This window comes from Ciconia boyciana, chromosome 8 (assembly GCF_034638445.1).
Source record: "Ciconia boyciana chromosome 8, ASM3463844v1, whole genome shotgun sequence".
Taxonomy (NCBI): domain Eukaryota; kingdom Metazoa; phylum Chordata; class Aves; order Ciconiiformes; family Ciconiidae; genus Ciconia; species Ciconia boyciana.
The window spans coordinates 429,556-454,842 of record NC_132941.1 but is presented as its reverse complement, the minus strand read 5'-3'; the positions used below and the strand labels follow the sequence as shown (position 1 = coordinate 454,842).

At 67.6% G+C, this 25,287-nt stretch overlaps 3 protein-coding genes across 8 annotated transcripts; 2 read left to right on the top strand and 1 right to left on the bottom strand.

The window, feature by feature from the left end:
* Positions 1-11: 11 nt before the first annotated feature.
* On the top strand, positions 12-1,862 carry HDDC3 (HD domain containing 3). Its single transcript, XM_072869163.1, has 4 exons — positions 12-145; positions 626-681; positions 765-1,005; positions 1,628-1,862. The coding sequence occupies exons 1-4, from the start codon at positions 34-36 to the stop codon at positions 1,777-1,779; spliced, it is 561 nt and encodes a 186-aa protein (XP_072725264.1). The 5' UTR covers positions 12-33; the 3' UTR covers positions 1,780-1,862.
* A 1-nt stretch (position 1,863) lies between these two features.
* On the top strand, positions 1,864-18,392 carry LOC140655127 (vacuolar protein sorting-associated protein 33B-like). Of its 6 annotated transcripts, none has more exons than XM_072869154.1 (36): positions 1,864-2,082; positions 2,362-2,442; positions 2,569-2,627; positions 2,859-2,908; positions 3,257-3,324; positions 3,556-3,601; positions 3,962-4,056; positions 4,494-4,598; positions 5,081-5,177; positions 5,414-5,491; positions 5,793-5,866; positions 6,282-6,368; positions 6,454-6,544; positions 6,792-6,866; positions 7,214-7,278; positions 7,378-7,432; positions 7,518-7,564; positions 7,831-7,963; positions 8,286-8,359; positions 8,933-9,034; positions 9,203-9,278; positions 9,351-9,467; positions 10,344-10,425; positions 10,683-10,815; positions 11,151-11,273; positions 11,637-11,870; positions 11,953-12,123; positions 12,382-12,531; positions 12,806-12,953; positions 13,103-13,239; positions 13,531-13,626; positions 13,789-13,935; positions 14,342-14,452; positions 14,742-14,852; positions 15,295-15,480; positions 16,930-18,392. In XM_072869154.1, the coding sequence occupies exons 1-36, from the start codon at positions 1,987-1,989 to the stop codon at positions 17,005-17,007; spliced, it is 3,678 nt and encodes a 1,225-aa protein (XP_072725255.1). In that variant the 5' UTR covers positions 1,864-1,986; the 3' UTR covers positions 17,008-18,392. The 6 variants fall into 6 exon arrangements, with proteins under 6 accessions (XP_072725255.1, XP_072725256.1, XP_072725257.1 ...); XM_072869155.1 differs by having other exon boundaries at positions 2,566-2,627; positions 14,342-14,443; XM_072869156.1 differs by having other exon boundaries at positions 2,566-2,627; positions 15,295-15,403.
* On the bottom strand, positions 18,374-25,266 carry RCCD1 (RCC1 domain containing 1). The gene is made up of 7 exons (XM_072869162.1): positions 25,033-25,266; positions 24,027-24,381; positions 19,846-19,967; positions 19,501-19,605; positions 19,197-19,349; positions 19,042-19,071; positions 18,374-18,779 (listed from the first exon to the last, which is right to left on the bottom strand). The coding sequence occupies exons 1-7, from the start codon at positions 25,187-25,189 to the stop codon at positions 18,637-18,639; spliced, it is 1,065 nt and encodes a 354-aa protein (XP_072725263.1). The 5' UTR covers positions 25,190-25,266; the 3' UTR covers positions 18,374-18,636.
* Positions 25,267-25,287: the final 21 nt, after the last annotated feature.

Genomic DNA, 25,287 nt, shown 5'->3' with positions numbered 1-25,287 from the left:
GCCTCCGCCCGCGCTGCTTCCGCCGCGCCGGCCATGGGCTCCGAGGCGGCGATGGTGCTGGAGGCGGCCGACTTCGCGGCCAGGAAGCACAAGGGGCAGCGGCGGAAGGACCCCGAGGGCACCCCCTTCATCAACCACCCCATCGGTACCGCCGTGGGAGAGCCCCGGCACCCGCGTCCCCGCTCCCGGGGGACCCCCGGGACCCCTCCTGCCCCGGAGCGCCGCCCGCCCCCGGGAGCCCTCCCCCCGGCCCCGGGAGGGAGCCAGGTCCCCTCTCCCGTCGCAGCTCCCTGCCGCCCGACTCGGGGCACGGCCCCCGGAGCACCGCCCCAGCCCCGGGCTCGGCTGCGGGGGCTGCCCCCGCGCTGTTGCCCTGCCGTGCACGGTGCCCACGGGAGCCGCCGCCCTGCCCGGCCCAGGGGCCCCTGTCCCCCCGGCCCCCCACCCACCCGCCCGGCCTGGGGACAGCGCCCACCCCGCGGGTGCCGGCCCCCGGGCCCTCCCGCCTGCCCCAGCCCACGGCTTTCACCCCGCAGGGCCCCCCGCCCCTCCCCGGGACCCCTCCCCGCCCGCTGCCCGCCCGTCGCCCCCGCGCCCCTTCCCACGTCTCCGCTCTGCGTGGCAGGCGTAGCCAGGATCCTGGCCCACGAGGCTGGCGTGACGGACGTGGTCGTGCTGCAGGTACCGGCCTGCCCTCCCCGCCCCGCTCCCCGCTCCGGCAGGGGCCTGGCCCCGGCCCCCCGACCGTCCCCTCCTCCGCCCAGGCCGCCCTCCTGCACGACACAGTGGAGGACACGGACGCCACCTTCGCCGAGATCGCGGAGCGCTTCGGGGAGGAGGTGCGGGGCGTCGTGGAGGAGGTGACGGATGACAAGAGGCTGCCCAAGATGGAGCGGAAGCGCCTGCAGGTCGAGCGCGCCGCGGGCAGCAGCCGCCGGGCCAAGCTGGTCAGGCTGGCCGACAAGCTGCACAACCTGCGGGACCTCAGCCGCCGCGCCCCGGAAGGTAGAGCGCGCACCCGGCACCGGCAGCGGCAGCGGCACCGCCGCGGGGGCCCCCTCCGCTCCCAGGAGCCGCCCCCGGGCGCGGCGGGGGCTGCCCGGGGCTCAGGCGGGGGCCGCTGCTCTGCCCGCGACCGCGGGGCCGGTCCCCGCTCCCTGCGCGACGCCGAGGGACGGACGAGCCCCCGGTCCCCATGAAGTCGCTCCGGGCCTGGCCCGGCTGCGGGCGGCGGCGGCGGGGGGGGTGTCACGGCGTCAGAGGGGGCCGCTCCGGGCGGGGTGGGCGGGGAGGGGCCTCCCCCCGTGCGGTGCGGGGGAGCGGGACCCCGGCGCTCGCCGGGTGCCCGGCCCCGCTCGGCAGCGTCCGGCCGGGGCTCGGGGTGCAGCTTCCAGCCGGCGGGGGCACCGGGGGGGGGGGGGGGGGGGAGGCACCGGCGGGGCCGCGGCCGAGGCGCCCGGACACGGCCCGCCTCCTGCCCGGGGCGGGGGGGGGTGTCCGGGCGCGGCCACAGCCGGCCCTTGGCCGGGCCCTGCTCGCACGGCGGCCGCGGGCCCGGGCGGGTCTCGGGGCGGCGGCGCCTCCTCCCCGCGGCCGGACGTGACGCGGCGCGCGCCTCTCCCCGCAGGGTGGTCGCCGGAGCGCGTGCAGGAGTACTTCCGGTGGGCGGCGCAGGTGGTGGCCGGCCTGCGCGGGACGAGCCCGCCGCTGGAGGCGGCCCTGCAGCGGCTCTTCGAGGAGCGCGGCCTGGCGCCGGGCGGGCCGGGGCCGGGACCCTGACCGCGACCGCGACCGCCGGGAGGGCCGGGAAAGGGCGGGCGGGGCGCGGCGCGGCGGCCAATAAACGTGCGCAGAGCTGGGCGTCCCGCCTCCCCGCGTTGCCATGGCGCCGGGCACTTCCGCCGTGGAGTTCCGCCGCGGGGTTCCGGCGGGGCCGCGGCCGCGTTCGGGCGTTCCGGGCGCCGCGCCGCTCCCCGCCGCCCCGCCATGGCCTTCGCCGGCCGCCGCGACGTGCCCGAGCCGCCCGACTTCGGGATCCTGAAGCGGCTGGCGCGGGACCAGCTCATCTACCTGCTGGAGCAGGTCCGGGCCGGGGCGGCCTCCGGCGGGGACCGCTCGGGCGGGGCGTCGGGGGCCGGGGTCGGCCCGGGAGGGCGGCGGGCGGGGGGCGGGGAGCCCGGGCCCCGGAGGGATCCCGCACCGGGGGCGGGGGTTGGGGAGGGGCCGGGATCGGGGTCGGGCCGGGAGGGACCCGGTACCGGCAGGGGAGGGGGACCGGCCCCGGGACCAGCCCCCGGGGCGGTCGGGGTCGGACCGAGGGGCAGCCGGGGGGGCGCGGCCCCACGCCCCGCCTGCCCTCAGCTCCCCGGGAAGAAGGACATGTTCATCGAGGCCGACCTGATGAGCCCCCTGGACCGCATCGCCAACGTCTCCATCCTGAAGGTACCGCGGGGGCTGAGGCGGGCGGCTGCCCGCTGCCCCCCCTGCCCGCTGCCCCCCCTGCCCCCCCTGCCCGCTGCCCCCGCTGCCCCCGCTGCCCGCCCACGCCCCGGCCTCTCCCCGCAGCAGCACGAGGTGGACAAGCTGTACAAGGTGGAGAGCCGGCCGGCCCTCAGCGCCAGCGACCAGTGAGTCCCCGCCGCCGCAGCACCGGGGCTGGCCCGCAGCCGGCCCCGCAGCGGCCCCCGCACCCGGGCGGGGGGACGGGGCGGGGGGCACGGGGGGGGCAGGCGCCTCTTCCAGCCGCCGGCTCGGGACTCGGCTCCGCCGGACGGGACGGGGCCCCGGGCCGAGCTGCTGAGGGAAAGGGGCCGGGCACGAGGGGCCTCTCATTCCCCTCCATCGCTCTGTGATGGCAGGTTCTGCTTCCTCGTCCGGCCACGGATCAAGACGATGAGGTACATCGCTGGTGAGTGCGAGCGGCCGAGGGGCAGCTGTCCGTCCCCCGCTGTCAACGGCTGACGCCTCGGCCCCGTGCCGAGGCTCGGGCTGCGGCTGCCTCCTGGGCACGCACGGGCGTGGGGAGCGTCCCATGCTGCGTGGGCTGAGGGTCGGTGCTCTGGGCCGCCGGCGCCGAGTGTGCTCGAGAAGGGCTTTCGGCGAGTCCGCAGCCTCGGCAGCGGGCCCTGTGCCCGGGGCTATTCTCTCTGCCTGCGGTATTTCGGGTCCTGTGAGACGGGGGACCCTGGACCTCGTCAGATAAGAGGAGTTGTGCCCGCTCAGGCCTTTGCAGAGTCCGCGTGCTTTTCGTCCGCAGATATTGTCAATGCCGACAAGATGTCGGGGAGGAGCAGGAAGTACAAGATTATCTTCAGCCCCCAAAAGGTCAGTCTGACCGTGCTCTGCTGCCAGTTACCCTGCCGCTCTGTGTCTGCCCGGCCTTTGTGCCTGCCACCCCTTCTACAGGCACCAAAAGCTCTTTGTTTCTAACCCAGAAATGTTTAATTAAAACCGAACGTTGCGATGCCTGGGAATGAGCCGGTCCCCTCCCTCGCCAGATCTTTTCTGCACGCTCGGAGCCTGGCTGGGCCCTGAGGGTTTCTCCTTCTCTTGCAGTTTTATGCTTGTGAGATGGTGCTGGAGGAAGAGGGAGTCCTTGGTGGTGAGCGGGGCTGTGGTGCCTGCCCCTTCCCCTCCCCGAGGGCTGGCTCGTGGTAGCTCTGACGCCGCAGAATCCCAGTTGAATCCCAGTATTGGGGTCCCTGTGCTGGCGGGGACGGGAGTGTGGGCAGGAACCGCAGGTTCCCTCGAGCCTCGCTGCCTGCCTGCAGGCAGGCATGTGCTCGCCGCAGCATCGGCGCCTCTCCTCTGTTTTCTGGGAGGAGAGAGGGTCCTGCCGCGAATCCCTGTGGAAAGGCCCCATCTCTCTGCTCCCCACACCCGTTTGCGGGGCTGTCGCGGTTCTTGGGGCTGTTTCTGCCGAGGGCTGGGTAACTGTCACCTTTCCCTCTCCCAAACTCAGATGTCACCTGCGATGAATGGTCCTTCTACCTGCTTCCCCTGGACGAGGACATCATCAGCATGGAGCTGCCCGAGTTCTTTCGCGACTACTTCTTGGTCAGTGGGACGATGCTGCCGGGACGCTGCCCTGCGAGGTGGCAACCTTTCCCTCGCTCGTCTGTCGGGCTCGGGACAGAAAAGCTTTGTTCAGAGACCTGATGCGTGACGTCCTGCTCAGTCCCCTCAGCCCTCGTCGACAGCCCTTGTCTGCTGTCCCGGGGTGGCTTTTGCCGGGGGCAGCTGCTCTGACGGGCTGTGAGGGCTGTGATGCCTCCCCGCCTCCACACGCAGCCCCCCCCGTGCTGGCCCCTCCTCTGCTCCCCCCTGAGCAGCTTCGGGGCATCCCGGCACGTTCCTGGGCATGTTCCCCGGGAAGCGCCAAGCCCAGGGCCCGCTCCGTCCCCAGTCCGTCTCCAGCCGAGTCCCCCGACGTGGCAGTCGTTTCCCAGCCAGCCTGCCCAGACTCGCTCCCCAATGTCTTGCAATCCCTGCAGGAGGGAGATCACCGCTGGATCAACTCTGTTGCTCGAGCCCTGCAGTTACTGAACTCCCTGTACGGACCTTTCGGCAAGGCCTATGGGATCGGCAGGTGTGCCAAGGTATGGCCCACGCTGCTGGGCTCCGCCGGCGCGCGGGGAAGCTCCTCTGGTCCCCGTAAGGGGTACGGCTTGCAGGGAATCAAACCCTATCAGCCGTGTGGGATTGCGTCGCCGTAGAGGTGCCACCACGCTGCTGCCTCGTCCCAGGGGGCTCTGGGGGCTCGGCAGGTTTGGGGGGGGCCCTGCCATCCTGCATCTCCCAGCCAGCGCTGCACGTGCCGAGGCTGGGCAGGGGGAGTTGGGGTGTTGCTCCATGGGGTGTTGCGGAGCACCCCGTGCCCTGGAGGGGGAAGCGCTTGTGCCCGGCCTCGGTCGGCGAGTCCCAGGCCCGCTGCAGCCGGTTGTCCCCGTGGGCCGCCTTGGCCCGTGTCCTGGCCGGCACGCCACGGCGGCACGTGAGGGGCTGGTGCTGGGCCAGGCTGCGGCCCTTGGTGGGAGCCTGCGGCTGCTCCCCGGGCTCTGGCACGCTCTGCCCCTCGCAGATGAGCTACGAGCTGTGGCGGGACCTGGAGGAGGAGAGCGAGGGCGATGGCCAGGGCAGGAAGCCCGAGATTGGCAACGTCTTCCTCATGGACAGAGGTAGGCTGGAGCGAGGAGGGCAGCAGGTGAGGCCCGGCCGAGGAGGAGCAGTCTGGGCCGGCAGATCACCCGGAGAAGGATCTCCCGGCAAACGGGGCAGGGAGAGCCCGTGCTGGCTGCAGGGAGCAGGAGGCGGCACGGGGCGGCTGGCTGCGGCGGTCGAGGCTGGGCAGGGAGGGCGGGCAGGGAAGGCACGAGGAGCGGGAGGGCAGCCTGGGCACCGGCTCTCGTTGCAGACACGGACTACGTGACGGCGCTGTGCTCCCAGGTGGTGTACGAGGGGCTGGTGGACGACACCTTCCGCATCAAGTGCGGTAGGTCACCGGGGGAGGTGACGGGGCGGCGCGGGGCTCCGCACCCACGTAGGGAGAGTCTCCGGGGTTTGTGCCTGGCATCGTCAGACCCAGGGCCCGCGTGCTGCAGCCGAGGCCGTTCCCCGCGGGGACGGTCCCCGCCGTGGGGTGCTGCTGGAGGCTGTCCATGAGGACAGCCCTTGGTGTGACCCTCGAGCGGCTGGGCAGGCATCGCCTCCTCTGCTGCCTTTTGCAGCAGGGCCGACGTGTGCCGGGATGTCGCTAGTGCTGGGGCAAAGCAGCTCTTTGTCGTTCTCTGCAGGGAGCGTGGATTTTGGGCCAGACGTCACTTCTTCTGACAAGAGCATTAAGGTGCTGCTCAATGCCCAGGACAAAGTGAGTCCTACTCACGTGCCTCCGGGGAAGTGGGTCCCCCCGGGTGACATCAGGAGGAGGCTGAGCGGGGCATTTCCTCCCCTAAGCCTGAGCCCCGGGGTGGCCGGGTGCAGCTGGGCCTCAGGGCGCAGGTTGGGATCAGTCGGGGTACAGAGACGGGAGAAACACGGTCTGCAGACGCAGCTCGGCTCCTACAGTCGGCAGAGTCCCTGCGTGCAGGGGTGTCGTGCTGGCCAGTCGAAATGTTGGGGCGCAGACCTCCCCGGCGGGGATACCACCTTGTCTCCCTGCTGTTGAGGCTGCTGGCCAGCGTCAGCTCCGGGTGCTGCGGTGCTGGGGGCTGTGGCTGGCTGTTCCCCGTGCTGGCACAGGGGAGCGTGGGGCCTGGCGCCGACTGCTGCGGTGCTCTCTGCAGGTCTTCAGCCAGATTCGGAACGAGCATTTCTCCAGCGTGTTTGGCTTCCTGAGCCAGAAGTCGCGTAACCTGCAGGCACAGTACGACGTGAGTATCACCCCAGCGCGAGGGACGCCCGCGGTGCTGTCCCTCCGCAGCCGGGTCACCTCCCCGGATGCTCTTTCTTCCGCAGCGGCGCCGCGGCATGGACATCAAGCAGATGAAGAACTTCGTCTCCCAGGAACTGAAGGGACTAAAGCAAGAGCATCGCCTGCTGAGCCTGCGTAGGAGCCAGGGCTGGGACAGCGGGGAGGGAGAGGCCCTTGGCCGCTGCAGCGGGTGCCTGGGCTCCCGGGGAAAGCGGGGGGGTTGAAGGGCCCTGCTCGTCCCCAGGAGGGGCAGATGATCTGAGCAGTGGGCAGGGTAGCAGAGGCTGTTAGTTCGTGCGAGTGTCCATAGTGGGGCGGGGGGGATAAGCTGTACGCGGAGCCTGCTACTCCTCCGAAGTGGCCGTCCCTCTTGGCTATGCAGATATTGGTGCCTGCGAGTCCATCATGAAAAAGAAGACCAAGCAGGACTTCCAGGAGATGATCAAGGCTGAACACTGTGAGTGCCGCTCCCATCTGCGGCTACCCCCGTCCCAGTCATCGCTCCTGCACCCTCCGCTCTGACCCACCCTGGCTGCCCCAGGCCTGGGCAGCCTCACACCTGGGCGTCCCCTGCGTGACCACGGTCCTTCCAGACCGTTTGTATTGGGGTGGGCCTCGAGATCCTAAATAGGGTCAAGCCGCATCCTCAGAGGGCTGGTGCGTGGTGGGGTAGGAGGCCCAGCATCGCAAGCCTGCCCCGTTCCCTGGGGCTCAGGGAGGGAGGCTGAGCCCAGACTCCAGCTCGGGTAGCTGGTGAGAGCCCTGGGGGTGGGCGCAGTGACGCTGCCTCTTCCCCCACCGTAGCTCTGCTGGAGGGCTTCGACATCCGCGAGAGCACCAGCTTCATAGAGGAGCACATCGACCGGCAGGTGAGACCACGCCGAGCCGGAGGGATGGGCTGCTCCGGCCGCCCCGTCCCGCTGCGGGGACGCGGGGGCTGCGGGTGGCTCACGGCCCGCTCCCACCAGGTGTCCCCCATCGAGAGCCTGCGCCTGATGTGCCTCCTGTCCATCACGGAGAGCGGTGAGGGGTCTGGCTGCGCGGGGCGGGGGGGCGGCACCGGGGCCCTCCAGCCTTGGCGCAGAGCTCACCCTGGTGCTCCCCACAGGTCTCATCCCCAAAGACTACCGCTCCCTGAAAACCCAGTACCTGCAGGTGAGCGTGTCCGGGGGCTCGCAGCAGAGCAAGCGTTGCGTCGGTCTGGGCTTTCCCCTCCCTGCCATGAGGCGCCGGGCAGCAGCACGCCCCAGGGATGCTCGGGCTGTCTCTGCAGGACAGCCCCTGCCTCCACGGGCTCTGCACGAGCTCTGAGCTCTGCCTGCGGGCTTGCTCTAAGCAGCCTCCCCATGGACGTGGCACCCTGCCGCCTCCCCGTGCCCGCAGCTGGGGCTCTGCACTGATCCGGCTGCCCCCTTCCGCAGAGCTACGGGCCTGAGCACTTGCTGACCTTCCACAACCTCAAACGCATCGGGCTGCTGACCGAGCAGTCGGCTGGAGAGACCCTGACTGCTGTGGAGAGCAAAGTCAGCAAGCTGGTGACGGACCGCGCTGCAGGTGAGAGCCAGCCCTCTGCCCCACGAGTCCCCCGGGCGCTGGGCTGCGGGGAGCCCTGGGGCACAGACCTGCCCCGTCGGGAGCTGCTGCCGCGGAGCTGGCTGGAAGCACGTGGCAAACGCGGACGCTGCAGGCGCAGAGCGCGTCCCCTGAGACGGTGCTACGAACGGGGCAGTGGGCTCTGCCCGCGGGGGCAGCGGGGCTGGCAGGCACCGCTGCCGGTTCTCTTGTAGAGCCAGGAGTTCTGCCCATCCCTCTGCCCAGCCTGTGGCCGTGATTAATCCAGAGGCTCTGAGCTGTTCCTCCTCGTCTTGTTTTCCAGGAAAGATCACAGATGCGTTTAATTCTTTGGCCAGGAAGAGCAATTTTCGAGCCATAAGCAAGAAGCTGGGGTTGGTACGTCCTTGTGGGGCTCCGGCCTGCCGCTCTGCCCACGCACCCGCTGTTGCCAGAAGAGCTCTGGTCGGGCTGTGCCCGGCTCCGCAGGCTCGGCACCCCCAGGGACACGCGTGGCACGGGGACGGAGCTCCTGCTGCCGCTCCAGGCAGTGGAGGGGCCTCTCCCCTGGCCAGGGGGTCACTGCGGGCTTCCCGGTCTGCCCTCGCTCTGGGCCCCGCTGGCGCGGTGGAGGGCCGGTGCTCTGGCTGTGCGGGGGCCGGGGCTCGCTTTGCCCCCTGCAAACGCTGCGGCCCCGCTCCAGGGGCAGCACTGGCTGCATGCAGCTGCCTGGTGCTGGGGCGGCAGCTCTGTGGCCTCGGTCCAGGGGTGGCGGAGAGGTCCTGGGGTGGTGGAGAGGTGACATTTCCGTCCCTGGCATGTGGATGCACAGCCTGCCCGGGTTCTGGCCCCGGTGTGGCGGGGCAGGAGGTGGGGCAGAGGCTTGCTCCGGGTGTCTGTCCCTCCTCTGAGGGGGTCGGTGCAGCCCCGAGCAGGCTGGTCCCGTACCCCGAGTATCGCACGTCTCCGCAGATCCCCCGGGTGGACGGAGAGTACGACCTGAAAATGCCTCGGGACATGGCTTACGTTTTCAGTGGAGCCTACGTCCCCCTGAGCTGCAAGATCATCGAGCAGGTGAGCCCGCCTGCTGCTGGGGACCACCGTGCTCGTCCCCCCAAGCCCTGGCCTGCTTCGGGGGGGTCTGGCGGGGATCCGTCCACCCGGGGCCGGCAGCGTTCGTCTGCTGGTCGGTGCCCCTCTCCGCTGAGCTGGGCCCGAGCCTGACCCCCGCCCGTCCCTCAGGTGCTGGAGCGCCGGGGCTGGCTGGGCCTGGAGGAGGTCGTGCGGCTGCTTAACGGCAACGAGTTTTCCGTCTCAGGTAGCGCCAGCGCCGGGCGGGGGGCGGGTGGGCCTGGGGCCGCAGGGTCCGACAGCGCTCTGCCCCTTCTAGACAGCGGCGCGGAGGACTGTCCCGCCTGGGAGTCCCAGCGCGTCGTCCTCGCCGTCTTCCTGGGCGGCTGCACCTTCTCCGAGATCGCAGCTCTTCGGTTCCTGGGGAAGGAGAGAGGTAGGAGCCGCAGCGGGCTGCGATGCCGGGGGGCAGGGAGCGGGCGGGAGCCCGGGGCAGTCCCGTGGTCGCGGCGTAAAGCCGTGCTCGGCGTCAGCGGCGGCTAAAGCCCGCGTGGAAGGGGGCGCTGAGATCCGCGGGCCCTCCCGGTCGGCGCTGCCGGGGAACGGCCCCTGCCCTCGGCCGGGAAACCCGGCCGGGAGCGCCGGCTCTGCCCCACGGCCGGGCCGGGGCTGGCGGGGCACTGGCGGGGCCTCTCCCCCAGGGTGCAAGTTCATCTTCCTGACCACGGCCATCACCAACAGCGCCCGGATGATGGAGGCCATGATCGAGGCCAAGGCGTGAGCCCCGGCCGGGGCTGGGGGTCTCTGCCGCCCTCCGCGCCCCCGCGCCAATAAACGTCTCTGCGGCACCCATCTGGCTCCGCTCGGCCTGGGGCGGGGGGCGGGCGGGGGTCCCGCAGAGGCAGCGCCTGTGGGTGGGGCCCGTGGGTGCTGTGGGCCCGTGGGTGCTGTGGCCCGGGGGGGGGGGTGGCTCCCCGCGCCCCGGCCTGGCGCATGCGCAGTGGCGCTGAGGCACCGGCCGGGGTGGGGTGGGGCCGGCTCCCGCGCGAGGTCACGTGGTTGCTGTCAAAAATACCGAGCGCGCGCCCAGCGCCGCGCGGCGGAGCGCCGTTAGGTGTGACGACACGGCGGTGCCGGTCTCGCTTGCGATTGGTTAGAAGACCCGAAGGCTTTTCGCTGCCATTGGCTGGCGGCCGGCTTGGGGCGGGGCCGGCCGCGACAGCGGCGGGTAGGAAGAGCAGGCTGGCGGAGAGGGCGCGGCCCGAGCGACGGTTGTGGGCGGGGCTCGTGGTGACGCGGTCGCTCGCGGCAGCCAATGAGCGCGTCCAGGAGGCGAGTTTGAATCGGCGGGGCGAGCGGTGGGCGCAGAGCGGAGCGGCCGCCATGAGGAAGAGGTGCGGGGCGGCGGGGGGACCCGGGCAGGGGGTCTGGGGGTCTGGGTTGGGGACGGGGACGGGGACGGGGTTGGGGTCGGGGTCGGGGTCTGGGTCTGGGTCGGGGGTCCTCGCCCGGCGGCCGCTGCTGCTGATGGCGGCCGCTGCTGCTGATGGCGGCCGCTGCTGCTGATGGCGGCCGCTGCTGCTGATGGCGGCCGCTGCTGCTGATGGCGGCCGCTGCTGCTGATGGCGGCCGTCGGGCCCGGTGCCCTCAGTGAGGTGCTGGCGGCCGAGGCCGTGTCGTGCCTGAACCGAGCTATGGCGGCGTTGCGGGACATCTGGGAGGAGATCGGCATCCCCGAGGAGCAGCGCCTGGAGCGCACCGACGTCGTCAAGAAGCACATCAAGGTGAGGGGCGGGGGGTCCCCGGGCCTGCTGTGGGGCCCCCCGGCCCGGGGCCGGGGCAGCTCGGCGTGAGCTCGCCCAGAAGCGCTCTCGGGGCCCCCGGGCCAGGCCGCGAGTACGGGCCCAGCCAGGTCTAGCGGGAGCACCCGGGGATATTGCTGCCCTTGCCCCACACCGCCCGGTCCTGCACTGCCTGCCCCTTCCTCTGGCCCTGTCTTCGCTTGGCTCCAGTGATCGTTCTCTAGCTGCGGACCCACTGGCCTGCCCCATCTCCCTGCGTGTTCCCTTCTCGCTCTCCATCCCCGTGGCCTGCCTCTCTAACCACGCCTGTGCTGCAGAGTCTCCTGGACATGATGGTCGCAGAGGAGGAGAACCTGAAGGAGCGTCTCTTGAAGAGCATTGCCGTGTGTCGGAAGGAGCTTGACACCCTCTGCAAGGAGCTCCAGCTGGACCCCTTTGAGGTAAGGTATTGGTTTCCGCTCCTAGGATCCTGCTGGCAACAATCTTCTGCTGCCTGGCCTCTGCCTGGGTGTCTCGGTGAGGCTGGAGTTCAAGGCCTGTTCAAAACAGCTTTTCCTGACTCTTGGTAGAGCCAAAGGCTTAGGGGCTTCTCGCAGGTCAGGCGCTGGGAGATGGTAGTGAGGAGGCCGGGTGCCTTGCAGCATCTCATTTTGTGTGTTGCTGCTGTGTTTGCACCTTCCCAGGGAACGCCTTGCTCAGAACTAGGGCTTGTGTCCCAGGTCTTCGCTTAAGAAGCCTTAAATACGTGAGTCAGTTCTGCGAGAGTTGCGGAGAAGAGATTTCTGATTTCTGGACTCTTCTAGGCAGAGGAAGAAAGTACCATTCTGCAGATGGAAAAGAATTTGCGCACCCGTGTGGAAGTGCTGTTAAAGCAGAAAAGGGACAGGAAGCAGGAGCTGAAAACCCTGCAAGAACAAGATCGAGACTTGTGCGACATCCTCTGCACAGCCCCGTTCTGCATCGACGGCAACGCCGTGCCCAGCCTGGAGGACCTGGATCGTTACAGGCGCCACTTGGCCTCCCTGACCGCCGAGAAGGTAAGCGGAGAGGGGGCGAGGATCTCGCCAAGGGTGGCACGCAAGGTGCTCGCTGGTTTCTAATGCCGATCGTCACCTCCAGGAGCAAAGGCGAGAAGAGTTTGTCAGCAGCAAGAGGCAAATCATCCTCCTTATGGAGGAGCTGGACCACACTCCGGACACGAGCTTTGAGCGGGACGTGGTGTGCGAGGACGAGGAAGCCTTCTGTTTGTCTATGGACAACATTGCTGCCCTCCAGAATCTGCTGCAGCAGGTATGCTGGCACACTGAGGCAGCGTTGCTTGCTGAGGAGGCTGTTGATGGGTCCTGGCAGCAGTTGGCATCGCGATGTAAAGAGCGACTGCTCGGTTTTCAGTAAGCTTGTGTGTTAGAACATCCTTTCGGGAGCTTTTGCAAGGAGATCTTGGAAGATGAGCGAGTGGCTTCGCTAGGTGCGGTAGAGCAAACGGCTTACGCGTGCGCTTCAGGGCCAGGCTGTGCTGGCACTGACCCTGTGCTCTCCCTCCCGTAGCTGGAAGCCCGGCGATCCCTGAACGAAGCTGTGTGCGCAGAGCTGCGCTCCAGAATCATCGCGCTTTGGGAAAGGCTGCAGGTTCCTGTGGAGGAGAGAGAGTCTTCTGCGGTGCATGTGATTGGGTCCAGAGCCAAAACCAGGAAAGCTGTAAGGACCGTCCTGTGCCTTTGGAGGGGGAGGGCTGGGGAGTGGCAGCTCTGGGTTTCACGCTCCTCTTTGCTCAGCCAGAGCGGAGGAGCGGTGCCAGCAGTCAGGTGCGAGGTGAGCAGGCCAAATCCTGCCCCCGTGGGTGGAGGAGCTAGGAGTTGGTGCTGGTGACTGCCTCATCTCAGAAAGTGGCTTATGCAGAAGATAAATTCTGTTCTGTTCCTCTTTGTCTCGTGCTGCCTTCTCTGAGTCTGTGCTCTGATCTTGTTGGCAGCTGCAGTTGGAAGTGGACCGTCTGGAGGAGCTGAAGCTCCAGAACATGAAATCTGTGATTCAGGCAATCCGGGCAGAGCTGGCTGACTACTGGGACAAATGCTTCTACAGTCAGGAGCAGAGGGAAGGCTTCAGCCCCTATTACGACGGTGGGTGCTGGCTCTTCCTGCTCACTGACTGTCTTGTGGGAGCTGTCGGCTGCCTGCTGGCAGGCCAGCTGCCGAGAAGGGCCGCCCTCAGCTCGCAGGGGCGCGGGGAAGCCACTTGCCTCCTGAACGTGCTGTTGTATCCTCTCCAGAGGACTATACAGAGACCCTGCTCGAGCTCCACGATGCTGAGGTGGAGAAGATGAAGAGCTACTATGAAACACACAAAGATCTGTTTGAGGCTGTCCAGAAATGGGAGGAGAACTGGAAGCTGTTCCTGGAGCTGGAGGTATTGTCCGGGCAGGAACGTGCTCTGCCTGGCTCAGTGCTAGGTCACCGGGCAGCGCACGCTTCTGCCCCCATGTGCGAAGTGCTGTTGGGAAAGACCAGGGAGGCATTAGGAGGCCACAGTGGGTCGGTGAGGGCACGGGGTGCTGTATCGAGAGCACTGGTAAGGTTTGTGACAGGGGACTGCACAGCAGGGATGGCTTCCTCCAGGGTCTATATCCTGTGGGGTGTATGTTGGGCTGTGAGACTGGGGGGTGGGCTTGGTTCTCTCCTGATCTCCCTTCTGTCCTAGAGGAAAGCAACTGACCCCAGTCGCTTCACCAACCGTGGGGGGAATCTGCTGAAGGAAGAGAAGCAGCGAGCAAAGCTGCAGAAGACGCTTTCCAAGGTAGGTTCAGCCCTGGAGAAGAAGCTGTGGTCCCGGATAGGCCTGCATAGCACTGACCGAGGAGAAGTGCAGCACTTGGAGCCGGCAAGGGCTATCTCTGGGTGTGGAGATGGCTGCGTTCAGGAGGGCAGCCTCTCCACGCTGCCCTTGTGTCCTCATCAGCTGCAGGAGGAGCTGGAGAGCAGGGTCCAGGCCTGGGAGCAGGAGCACGAGGGGACCTTCCTGGTGAAGGGGCAGCAGTTCATGGAGTATGTGACGGAGCAGTGGCAGCTGTACCGCCTGGAGAAGGAGAAGGAGAAACAGGAGCGGGTGAGTGCGAAGCTGAGCGCGCTGCCTCCTGGCCCGGAGGAGCCTCTGCTGCATCGGACGGGTCGGGGGAGCTGCCCCAGCCGCCCCGCCAGCCACTGCCCGGGGTTCTCTGTCTTCTCGCTCTCCGCCTGGAAGCGGCTCTGCGTGCAGTCACCTTTCTTTGACGGCGGGAGTGGTGTCCATTGCTATCAGTGTCTGTGCACGTTGAGCCCCTTTCCTGGCCCCAGAACTGCAGCTTGGCTCTGGAAACCTGTAAATCTCTGCTGAATACCTGCTGCTTGGCTGTGCCACAGACTGGCTGCCCGCTGGCAGCCCTTCTCCTGGCACCGCGTGGCAAGCAGGCGCTCTGCAGCCAGCTCTGCGCTGCTCCTCTGCTCAGGTTTGTAAGCGCAGATCTCTCGCACAGCACCTGAAGAAAAGCCGCCAGATTGAGACGGAGATGATGTACGGAAGCACCCCACGGACGCCCATCAAGCGGCGAGTGCTCGGCCCCCACACACCTGGCAAAGTAAGGAAGGTAAACTGTCTGTGCGAAGCAGCGTAGCTGTGCTGGGCCCCTGCCGGGGGCTGAGCGCTGTCGCTAGGCTAGAGCCCTGCCTTGTCTGGGGCTGGCTTCGGTCCCACACAGAGATGCGGGGAGGGGTCGGGTGCTGCGGCAGCATCACAGAAGCAGGGAAGGGGCCCAGGCCGTGGGCACCTCCGCTCTCCCTGGGGACAAGCGAGCCTGTTGCTCTGTGGTGCTCAGGAGGCTCTGTGCAGCCGCCGGCTTCCTCCCCGCGTGACGTGCGCTCTGCTCTTCCCCTCAGCTCAACGGCACTTCCATCTCCAGCGCCACACCCAACAGCACCGTTCGTTCAGCTTTTGGGGGAACCATCTACCACTCGCCAACATCTCGGCTGCCACCTTCCGGAGGGAAGGTAAGGAGCTTTCCAGGGAGTCCCTGGGCAGCAGGGTGGGCTGGGGAGCCGATGGCTGAGCTCCAGCTGCTGCGTCGCTGCCTCCCCAGCCGAGCTCCTGGGGTGCGAAAGCCCCTGTTTGTCCACAGCCGGCTGCGTTGGGCTGCTGCGATCCTGGCAGGATATTTCTGGGACCTGAGGGAGGAGGAGGGTAGCAGCAGCATTTAGGAAGTCTTCCTCCAGCCCAAATTTCTAGCGTACCTGTGTTCCGAGCCTGCAGCTTGAGGGACCTTCAAAATGTGGCTGTAGTGCTGTATGTTTCTGGGATCAGAATTGAGCTCCACGGAGGGCTCCTGGAGCTTGAAACCGCTCTGGTACCTCAGTGACAGGCCCTGAAGCTAGCGCAACTCTCCTAGCTCTACTTGATTCTTGTGTCCCGTCTAACTGTCACTTCTTCCCATAGTTTGGCCAGGCTCGGACCCCCAGCCGCATGGCTGCGAAGCCCCCCCGTCCTGGATACAGGGAGCGGAACAAGGAGAACATGTCCCAGCTGAATGGAACCACCCTGAGCGGTGGGTGCACCCCCACAGCCCCTGCCCAGCGTAACCACAGCGTTAATTCTGTTGCCAGCACCTATTCTGAGTTTGCGGTAATTCACCTCTTCTAAACCCACCTCCCCTCGCTGGGCAGCACAGGGGCCGTGCTCCCTCCCCTCCCAGAGCACCCCATGGGGCTGCAGCTCAGCGCAGCCCTCCTGGCGTCCCTGCGCAGAGTGGCTGTTCCTGCTAGTGCCCGTGGCAGCAGATCTGTTGGCTCTACATAAAGAACCTAAAATTGAGGCTCGGTGCCTGAGGCCAAGCACTGCTCACGCCACGCAAAGGCCCTGAGCAGCCCAGTGGGGAACAGACACAAACAGAAGAGAAACGCTGATGGGGGGGCACCTCCCAGCCCCGTACAGGGGCAAAGCCCTGCGTGGCCCCGGCCCCCTGAACAGCCCCGCTGCAGTCACGCAGCCGCTCTCCCGAGGTGGTGGGGCTGTTTCCAGTCTCGCCCCCGAGGTCCGAGTCACTTGATGCAGTGTGTCCTGGGGGTGGTGACGCTCCCCAGCCTCTGCAGGGGCTGCAGCGTGGTGGCCTGGGCAGCCGGCAGCAGCAGCGCTCTCGCTGTCCTAACCCTGTCCGTGGGAGAGGGGAGGGAGGGTCTCCTGACCCCCCCAGCAGAGGAAGCCTTTTCCTGCTGCCTGCACGGGCTCATCTGTCGCATGCTGATGTGGGACTCTGCTCGCTGTCCCCCCCTGAGCCAGGACCCCGGCATCTGTCCCACTGTTCCGCTGGTCTCTCTGCGGTGTGCTGGGTGAGCAAAGGCGGGGGAGCTGCCCCAGCTGCGGAAGGAGGTGCTCCCTGCTGGTGGACGGGGCTTTGCCGTCTCTGGCTGGCCGGAGGTCCCTCAGTGGCCCCTGCCCTTCCATTAGGACGGGCTGAGCCCAGGATTTAACATCTGGCACTAGACGGCCACGAGCATCCCTTCCTCGCGGCAGCTAAGCCTGTGTGCAGAGCGCCGCGTGTGCCCCTGGGGCTGTGCCGAGGATTTCCCTGCAGCCGGGCTCTGATCCAGGCTTGTGCGCGGCCGCGGGGCAGGGAGGGTGCCGGTTTGCGATGGAGGCAGGTTCCTGCTCGCTGTTCCCTTCCTCCGGCAGCTGGGCACGGCTGTCCCTGTCCTGCTTCCCTTCCCTTTGCTGAGGGGCAGCCGGTTTGCCTTCTGCTGGCCCAGGACGGACAGCCTGCCCGCTGCTGGAGGGAGGATGCGGTTCCCAGCCTGGAGCTGTTTGGGCAACAGATACTCCTGCTTCTGGGAGGCCGACGGGCTCAGAGTTCTTTCTCGGCTACCTGATGCTAACGCTGTCCTGCCCTCTTCTGAAGCAAGAGGGGGTGGGGAGCCCAAAGGAACAAGCAGGAGCAGCTTGCCCTGCCCTCCTTCCTGGCCCGGAGCCATTCCTGCTTTCCCACAAAGCCGTGAAGAACACCCCTGTCCCTGCTGCCCTCTGCGCAGCTGCCCGCTCTGTCCCCTCATCCCCCTCTCCTGCTTCTTGTTTCCACAGCGCGAACTTTCAAAGGCTTCCAGGTCTGACAATACCTCCCGCGTCCTGAACTCCACCACCACCACTGCCTTCTGCTGAGGCTGCCTGCCAGGCTCCAGCCGCTCGTAGCCGTAGTGAGTCGCTGCTCTGGCCAAGCATTACGCAGCTCCCCCCGTGCCCAAAGCGCCCGTGCCCTGGGGTTAACTTTTACCGGGTAACTTTTACCGGGGTCCCAGGCGTTGCTCCGGCCAGCCTGGTGCTCTGCGGGGCGGGGGGCCCTGCCTGCCAGGGTAGGGTGTGAAAGGGGCACTTTTAAAAACTTGCTTTTATTTGGGGAATTCTTGCAAACGTTTGTGATTAAAGATTTGAGTACGTGGTTGCGTTAGGGTAGTGCAGCAGCGGGTGCTGGCTCCTGCCACAGCCCGGCTGGCTGGGGCGAGCGTTGGTGCCGTTCACAGGGGCTCTGCCTTGCTGAGCGTGCTCTGGGACAGCCAGGACCTATCTGCGAGAGCTGGCTTCAGTGCCTGTCCTCACAGGCTTTTTTTCCCCTCTGTTTCTGTAGCTATTGTCCATCAGCATCTTCCTTTCTCAGCATCACAGCAGGCTTGTTTTAGTGGGGGCTTGCTTTAACCGAGGTTCCCTTAGCAGGCTTTGCCGGGCCCCAGGGCGCGGGGCTCGCCCCTGCCGCAGGCTGGGCGCTGAGGGTCTCTCCTCTCCCACGCCGGCCGTGAGGCTGGGGTCCCCGGGAGGGAGCAGCAGGGCCCTTCACAGGAGCCAAGCCTGACCCGGCGTCCTCCTGGGCCCCCGAGGGCCGTACAGCTTGTACCCTCCTGCTCCCCCGGCCCCGGGCCGCGGAGGGGCAGAGCCTGCGGCCGGCAGTGCCTGAGCATGCGTTACGAGCCAGGAAGCGAGCTACAGCGGACAAGGCCGCCTTCCCTGCCATGGGGAAGGGGTGCAGCTTGTCCTACCCCCAGGCCCTGCTCCGCACCGTCCAGCGCTGCCCTCCCTTGCCCTTGGCTCTGGCAGAGGACAGCGAGGCCAGCGCTTTGGTGGTGGGACCCGGGGGGGACACGGCCCTGGGTATGGCTCGGGGGGGCCTGTTTGCACCTTTGTTAACGAAGCTCTGTGTGTATGTGTCTGTCCCTCATCATGACTAATTTGCACCTTGTTATCACTACAGTCCCCCACTTGCTGTTATTTATTCTCCAGGTTCTGTTCCCTTCCTTTGTAACTCTGTATATACTGTTCATGGGAATAATACGTATATGTGTATATAGCCGCTGCTCTTTGATGGCTGGGGGGTGACCGAAGGCTCCCCGGGTGTGGCCTTGCTGCTGGGGCAGGGAGGAGGGCCAGGCAGGGCTTTAAGCTGGGGCTGGCTCCGGAGGAGCCTGGGGAAGCTGGGAACGTCCCTTGTCTGTAACACGAAGCACCACCACGGCCGTTATGGAAAAGCAGATGTAATAAATGCATAGAGTCCTTCCCTTGGGTGTCTTTAGCACTCGTGCAGCTGCAGCCCGGGCAGGGTCGGGCACCAGCCCAGCTCCAGGGGGTGAGTTCAGTTCACCGTGGGCGAAACCCGGCCGGGTCTGGTCCTGGGGGGCTGCCTCCCCGCCGCCGAGGGCAGAGCGGGGACGGGGCTGCTCCTGGCAGCAGGCGGGCGGGAGCAGAGGTGCCTGGGTCTTCCTCAGCGCGGGCAGCTGTGGTGACGGGGGGGCGGTGGGGCCCTCATGGCTCCAGCACGCAGACGTAGGTGGTCCAGGGCCCGCACACCACCTCCGCTGCCCGCAGCCCCTCGGCCACCAGGTACTCGACGCGGCGTGGCCGGTCAGAGCTGGTGTTGTCCCCGTGTCCCAGCTGCCCGTATTTGCCTGCAGACACAACAGCCGTGCCACGGCGTGGCCCTGGGGCCTCCTGCCCTTGCAGGGCCAGGGCTCCCCAGGCGTTTGGGGGGGAGGGAGGAAATGTGAGAGCACCCCGGTACCAACGGCTCCAGCCAGGAACCCCTGGAAGTGCTCTGCTCCGAAACCTCACAGTGACAAAATAAATCATTACACGAGTAATGGCAGCCAACGGTAAGGGAGTAGAAAACAAAAGCTGGCCGCGGGGGTGTTGTACCAAGGCATCACTTACCCCAGCCCCAGGTGTAGAGCTCCCCGCCTCCTGCAAACGGGACGGCACCCATCGGCCAGCGCCCGCACGGCAGCGCAGGGGGTGGCCGGTCTCCGGCCCCTGCCCCGCGCCCGGGCAGCACGAAGCGGGGGTGCCGGCGGGAACCGGGCACTCACGTGTGATGACGGCCGTGTGCCGGGACCCGCAGCTGACCTCGCCGACCTCCAGGTCCTGGGGCAGATCCAGCAACGCCGGGAACGCCTGGATGGAAATGAACGCGGCGTCCTCGGCAGCCGGCGGCTCCTGGCGGGGCGTCAGCCCAGCGTCCCCTGGGGAAGCGCCGACCCTCAGCCCCCGGGAGCGACCGGGCCCCGCCAGGCTCAAACCGCACCGGCCCCGCACCGAGCCACCGGCGCTGCCCGCGGCTCTGCAGGGACCCGGCACCACCCACCGCCCCGACCCGACCAGCAGCACCCTCACCTGCACCCCTGTCCTCCTCCTGTGCCCGCTCTTCTGCCAGCGCTTTGGAGGGCAGGGCCAGCTGGCCCGACTCGTTCCAGCCCCACACGTAGAGGTCTCCTGCCTCTGTGGGGCAGGGGGGGCGCATCAGAGTGGCCCCAGAGCAGAGCTCACCCCGAACCCCCCGTCGGTGGCAGCGGCCGGGTGACCGGGGCACCAGCGCCGACCACGCACGGCACAGCGCCGTGCACGGGGATCCCCCAGGGCCAGGGACCGGGGTAACCGCTCCGCAGGGGACCGGTCCTGCCGGGGCCTTACACTGCCGCTGGCCGCCCCGACCCCCCCAGCCCCGGCATGGCCTCTCACCGCTAACGCTGGCCGAATGCCACCCGCCAGCCGCCACCGCCTGCATCGGCACGCCAGCCAACGCCTCCACCAGCCGCGGCTGCACCTCTGACTCCAGGCTCCCGTGGCCGAGCTGCCCGTGCCTGCGGGGAGACGCGCACGGACAGACAGACTGACAGACACCTCCCGCACCCCAGGGCCCTCCAGCCCTCGCACCTCCCTGCCCCGCCATGAGCCTGCAGCCCTGACCCAGCCCCTCCTGCCTGCCGCCGCCCGTGCTGCTGCCGCCCACCCGGCCCCCGGGACCCCCCGCGGGGCCACGTCCCAAAGCAGGGGATCCCCCAGTGAAAGCAGGGGATCCCCCGCGGGGACACGTTTGGGCTCGTCCTGGGGGGGGGGGTGGCACCAGCCACCATGAGCGTTTCACATGCCGGGCACGCACGGGAGGGCAGGCCCGTGCGGGCTACGCGGGGCAGGACCCAGACCCACACACCGAGATGTGCAAAATCCTCCCTGCGTGAGCGAGCTGTGCCTCCACGGGCGCTGCCAGCAGCGCCGAGCACCAACGGCCCAGGGCCAGCCACGGCCCGGGAGAAGGCGACGAGGTGCACGCAAATCCCAGCAGCGTTTAGGCCGGCAGAGCCGTGAGCTGCTGAAGGAATATCCACAGCGGAGGGGAAGAGCTGACTCCAGAAACAGGGCAAAGCCAGGTGCCGGTGGGAGGGGATGCCCAGCCCAGGGCACCCTGCGCACAGGACCGGGACCCTGACAGCCCAGTTACAGACTGGGGGCGGTTGGGGGGAGCAAGTGGAAAATAAAGCACCAGTGGCTTTAATTCTCAAAGCTGTTGCAAAGGCAGAAAGAGCTGGAAGGGCTGGAATGGTAAAATAAACAGCTCGGCCGCACATAGCGGCTGACTGTAGCGTTGAGTCCTGGGGATCGCCAAAGTATCGGAACAGGACGCCAGAAGCCGTGCTAATGCACCACCGCTGGAAAGACTTTTTGCTTTCCTTCGTGGGGATATCTGAGGAAGACCAAGGCGAAGAGACGCACCCAGCGGGGCTGAGAGCAGGGCTGGTTCCCGGCTGGCCCCCAAGCACGGCGGCAGGCACCGAGCAGCGGCTCAGAGAGCCGACGGGCAGGGAAGGGTTTGCAGCAGCGGGGAAAGGGGCTCCGGGCGCTCCCTGCCCGAGCAGGCAAAGGCGACTACAGCCTGTGGTAAGAAAGGGGCTACGAAGGCTTGAGCGGGGCCAGCGCCTAGCCGTTATACAGAAGAGCTGTAACACTGCGGGACGTGGCACAGAGATGTGTCACAGGATTCTCGGCCTTGTCAAATAACCAAAGCGTAACCATTGTATTTAGTTTTTCCAAAAACAACTGACTCCTAAAATACACCTTCACAAGTGTAGAAACCTTTCCTCTGAAGGGCAAGAAGGACAAGATAACGTAGTGCCTGCAAATGCAACAACTGCTGATGTACACGAAGTACCCCAGCCACCAACGAACAGAAATGGGGAACAAAACGCTCCCGAGCTGATGGGAAACACTGAGGGAGGGCGATGGGCCAGGTCGCACAGCTCCGCTGACTACGACCAACAGCCTGTGCTGGTTTTTGTCTTCCGTAAGTAGCAAAGAAAGAGGAACACATAATCCCGTCCACCCTACGGATATTAACAACTACTAGTTGCTGTGGTCAGCATTGATCGCGCACCGGTATCCCGACCCAGTGCCCGTGCACGTCTGTCCGTGGCGCTGGGGATGCACGGCTGCAACCCGCTGGATTTACCGAGCGTGGGGGTCGGAGCGCGACAAGACCCAGCGATGCCTCAGCTATGCCCAGAAACGAACCCTACAAACGGGGCTTTAGTGGCCCACAGCTCCCAGCGCATCTTTGCAGCTCTGGGACCGAGAGGCGGCATCGCCACGTGCCGTGGCCCCGGGGAGTTTAGCCCACTGTGCCGGAACCGATGGCGCTGGACAGGGCAGGAACCTGGAGCAGCTACAGGGGCTGCAGTGCTGCGTACAAGCGACACAGACAGCGGCACGGGTAGGAACCGGCACCTCGTGTTGGCAAACGCGTAACCGCACCTCGGCCTTGGAGCAAAGGGAGAAGCGGGAATCCCTTGGCAAGTGCCAGGCAGTAGAAATCAGGCGAGCCAGGGGAGCGACGGCCTGGAGCCGTGCCCTCAGGCGTCTTCTGGGAAAACGTTACTGGACGTGGGGCAGCCGGGGCAGCACGTGCAAAAGCAACCCCCAAACTAACAGAAAACACCTTTAAGCGATTAAACCGACGATGCCTCTGGCTGTTTATTGCACCCCAGTACAACCGCTGGCAAGCGAAACAGGGAGTCAGGGGTTGGAGCTTTTCCCAAGGGCTTTACTGCTCTCCTACGGGGCTGTAGCAGAGAGACCTTGTACTGACGCGTTAACAGACGGAGGGTACCGACCTCCACCTCAGAACCAAACGGATCTTTGACGGCGGGCTGGTGTTTTTGTGATATGTTACGGCGGAGCAGGAACAGAGGGAGCTGAACCTTGCACTGATTTGAAGCAGCCGGGTGAGGGATGAGGCAGGGCAGAGACCCGGGAAGGAGAGGCTTGTGCTGAGCTGATGGACCAACAACCTCACCCGGGGCCCCGGCCAGCCTGACGGGGTGAAACGTCCCAGCACCGCCACCACACCCAGAGAGAAGCTGGCAAGCCAACAGCCTGGCGAGTGCGTTGGAGAATAAAAACCTTTTAACTGGGGACCGAGGGTGAACTGCCAATTGTACATCACTGGTGTGATGGGTTTATGGGGCAGTCCCCAAAACCCCAAACCCAAAGCCCGTGTACACTTGGTACCGCACCCTGCGGTTGCATCAATAGCGCTGTGAGGAGAACCGGCCTTTACCACCCTGCACGTACAGTACCGGGGACCGCAGGAGCAGCGCTGCAGGACCAGACGGGAGGGTTACGTGCCCAGGTATCCTGAAAACTGCAGCAGACTCAGCCCGAAGGGACCGCAGGGACCTCAGTGGTCACGCAGAGAGTGTCTGCGTGTCCCCTGAGTGTCCTCAGAGGCCGCCCTGACGGGGCCACAAGCCAGAAGCCCTGCAGGAGCTGCGGCCCCAGCACCCACGGAGGAGACTGGGCTGCTCAAGGGCCCGCGGGGCCAGCGAGGGGGGACCCAGTGGGAGCGGGAGCGCAGCTGGGGGGGGGGGGCATGGCAGGGCCCCAGGGGAAGCCGTGAGCCAGGCTGCCTGCACTGGGGGGACGTGCTGGCGCTCAGCGGGACCTGGCTCGGGCGAGCGACAGATCGCGGAGGGGAACACCTTCAGGGAGGGTGCACCAGGAACATCAGCAATGCCGTACAGGGCTGAGATGGCTTAGCGATGGCGTGAGAAATGCCAGATTTGGGTACGAGTAGCACAACGGGGACCAACAGGGAACAGTATCGGGGACGACCCGCTGGCCTCGCCATCGCACCGCTGGCCTGAAGCCGTGGTGCGGGAGAGCCGAGCCAAGAGGGATGGACTCGCACCCTAACACCGAGCGATGGGGGGGGTAAGGAGGGATGGCCTTGCGCCCCAATACCTCTGTCCCTGCTGCACCCCCGTACCTTCCCTGAGCCCCCGCACCCCCGTCCCTAGCACCAAGCAGGGCGGCGAGGCGAGGGGCAGACTTGTGCCCTCACACCAGGCAGCGCGGGAGAAAGGGCTGTAACTCAGCAGCAGCTGTATGTAATCAAGATTACTTAAGAGTAACTAATCGTAGCTCAATAATTACATGCAACACCATCGAGAATAACAGCATCATGAAGCAATGAGCGGTCTGTTTGCTAGTCAATTAGTTTACTGGTGGCGTAATCACTTTATCGGATTATTTCACCGTGCTGACGAATCAATCAACGCTACAGAGACTTGAACCGCTTTGCCTTAAGCCTGCAGGCCAACGGGGGGGCTCAGACCCTGAGGCGACCCCACCCCGACATCCTCTCATCCGCATCCCCCGCAGTCCCTCCCGCGCCCCCCGCACCCCCCGCCGTTCTCTCTGCCTCCCCTCGGCACCCGGCCCCGCGTCGCCCCCGCCCGCAACCCCGCGCCCGCCGGCCGCAGCCCTCGCCCCCGCTGCCGCCCGCCTCCTGCACCCCCCGTGCCCCGCGGCGTCCCCCGCAGCCTCCCCGCGGGGCGGGTGCCCCGTCCCCGCACCCCCGCACCCACCTGCCGCCGCCCCAGGCGTAGGTCTCGCCGGCGGCGCCCAGCGCCAGGGCGTGCTCGTGTCCCAGCGCCAGCCGGCGGGCCCGCACCGCCCCGGGCAGCGCGGCGAAGAACGGCGGCCGCGGCGTGGCGAAGCCGCCGGGCAGCAGCGGCAGCGGCGGGGGGCGGCGGGGCCCCGGCGGCAGGGCCCGGCTCCAGGCGGGCGCGCCCCGCCCCGCGCCCCGCAGCGCCGCCGCCCGCGGCCAGGCCCGGGCCGCCGCCGCCCGCCGCAGCAGCAGGTGCGTCTCGGAGGGCAGCGCCTCGGCCCAGCCCGGCAGCCGCCGCCGCAGCCCCGCGCTCCGCACCTCCAGCCCCGCGCCTGCCGCGGCAGCGGGGCCCTCAGCGCCCGGCCGCGGGGACATGCCGGGGCTGGGGGGGCGTCCGGGGGAGCGGCACTGCCGGGGGGGGCGGCATCCCACGGGGCGGGGACATCCCGGGGACCGGCACTGCCGGGGGGGGGGGCATCCCGGGGGACCGGCACTGCCGGGAGGGGAGGGGGCATCCCGGGGGACCGGCGCTGGGGGTTCATGGGGACATCCCGGGGACCGGCACTACCGGGGGGTACGGGGGGGGCATCCCGGGGGACCGGCGCTGGGGGTTCATGGGGACATCCCAGGGGACCGGCACTGCCGGGGGGGCAGCCGGCGCTCGTGGGGTCACGGGGACATCCCGGGGGGACCGGCACCGCGGGGACGGACACACACACACACGTTCCGGGAGACCGGCGCCGGCGGGGGGCTGGTTCACCCCGGGGCCCGGCGTCGGGGATGGGGCGGGACAGGACAGACCGCGGGAAACCGGCACCGCGGGGGGATGCGGGCCCGCCGTCCCGGGGCAGCGCGGGGGAGCGGAGGGGGGAACCGGAGCCCGGGCGGGCGCAGGGCGGCACCGGCACCTCGGGAGGGAGGGGGACGCGGGGCCCCGGCCCCGGCGGGCAGCACCGGGCGGGCCGGCTCCGCGGGGCGCTCACCGGTCTCCACGACCACGTAGCTCCAGGCGGGCCACACGCGGCGGATCCCCCCAGGGCCCGACTCCAGCCGCCACGGCCCCGGGCCCGGCCCCGGTTCCCCCGCCGCCTCCTCGGTGCTGAAGCCGAAGACGAGCCAGGCGCGGCGCGGAGCCGCCATGGCGGGGCGGGGCTGGGGGCGGAGACTGCGCCGGACGGGGCGGGGCTGGGGGCGGAGACTGCGCCGAGTGGGGCGGGGCGGGGCGGCGCGCGCAGGGA

What these genes read in the sequence shown, in the direction of transcription:
- LOC140655127 (XM_072869153.1), top strand. Translation starts at nt 1,987, where the DNA reads ATGGCCTTCGCCGGCCGCCGCGACGTGCCCGAGCCGCCCGACTTCGGG. An exon ending in GGTGACGGACCGCGCTGCAG is followed by an intron (nt 7,964 to 8,285) that starts GTGAGAGCCAGC and finishes CTTGTTTTCCAG; the next exon opens with GAAAGATCACAGATGCGTTT. An exon ending in GAGCCAAAACCAGGAAAGCT is followed by an intron (nt 12,532 to 12,805) that starts GTAAGGACCGTC and finishes TCTTGTTGGCAG; the next exon opens with CTGCAGTTGGAAGTGGACCG.
- RCCD1 (XM_072869162.1), bottom strand. Translation starts at nt 25,189, where the DNA reads ATGGCGGCTCCGCGCCGCGCCTGGCTCGTCTTCGGCTTCAGCACCGAG. An exon ending in GGAGGAGGACAGGGGTGCAG is followed by an intron (nt 19,350 to 19,500) that starts GTGAGGGTGCTG and finishes GCGCTTCCCCAG; the next exon opens with GGGACGCTGGGCTGACGCCC. An exon ending in GCACACGGCCGTCATCACAC is followed by an intron (nt 19,072 to 19,196) that starts GTGAGTGCCCGG and finishes TCCCGTTTGCAG; the next exon opens with GAGGCGGGGAGCTCTACACC.
- HDDC3 (XM_072869163.1), top strand. Translation starts at nt 34, where the DNA reads ATGGGCTCCGAGGCGGCGATGGTGCTGGAGGCGGCCGACTTCGCGGCC. An exon ending in CTTCATCAACCACCCCATCG is followed by an intron (nt 146 to 625) that starts GTACCGCCGTGG and finishes TCTGCGTGGCAG; the next exon opens with GCGTAGCCAGGATCCTGGCC. An exon ending in CGGACGTGGTCGTGCTGCAG is followed by an intron (nt 682 to 764) that starts GTACCGGCCTGC and finishes TCCTCCGCCCAG; the next exon opens with GCCGCCCTCCTGCACGACAC.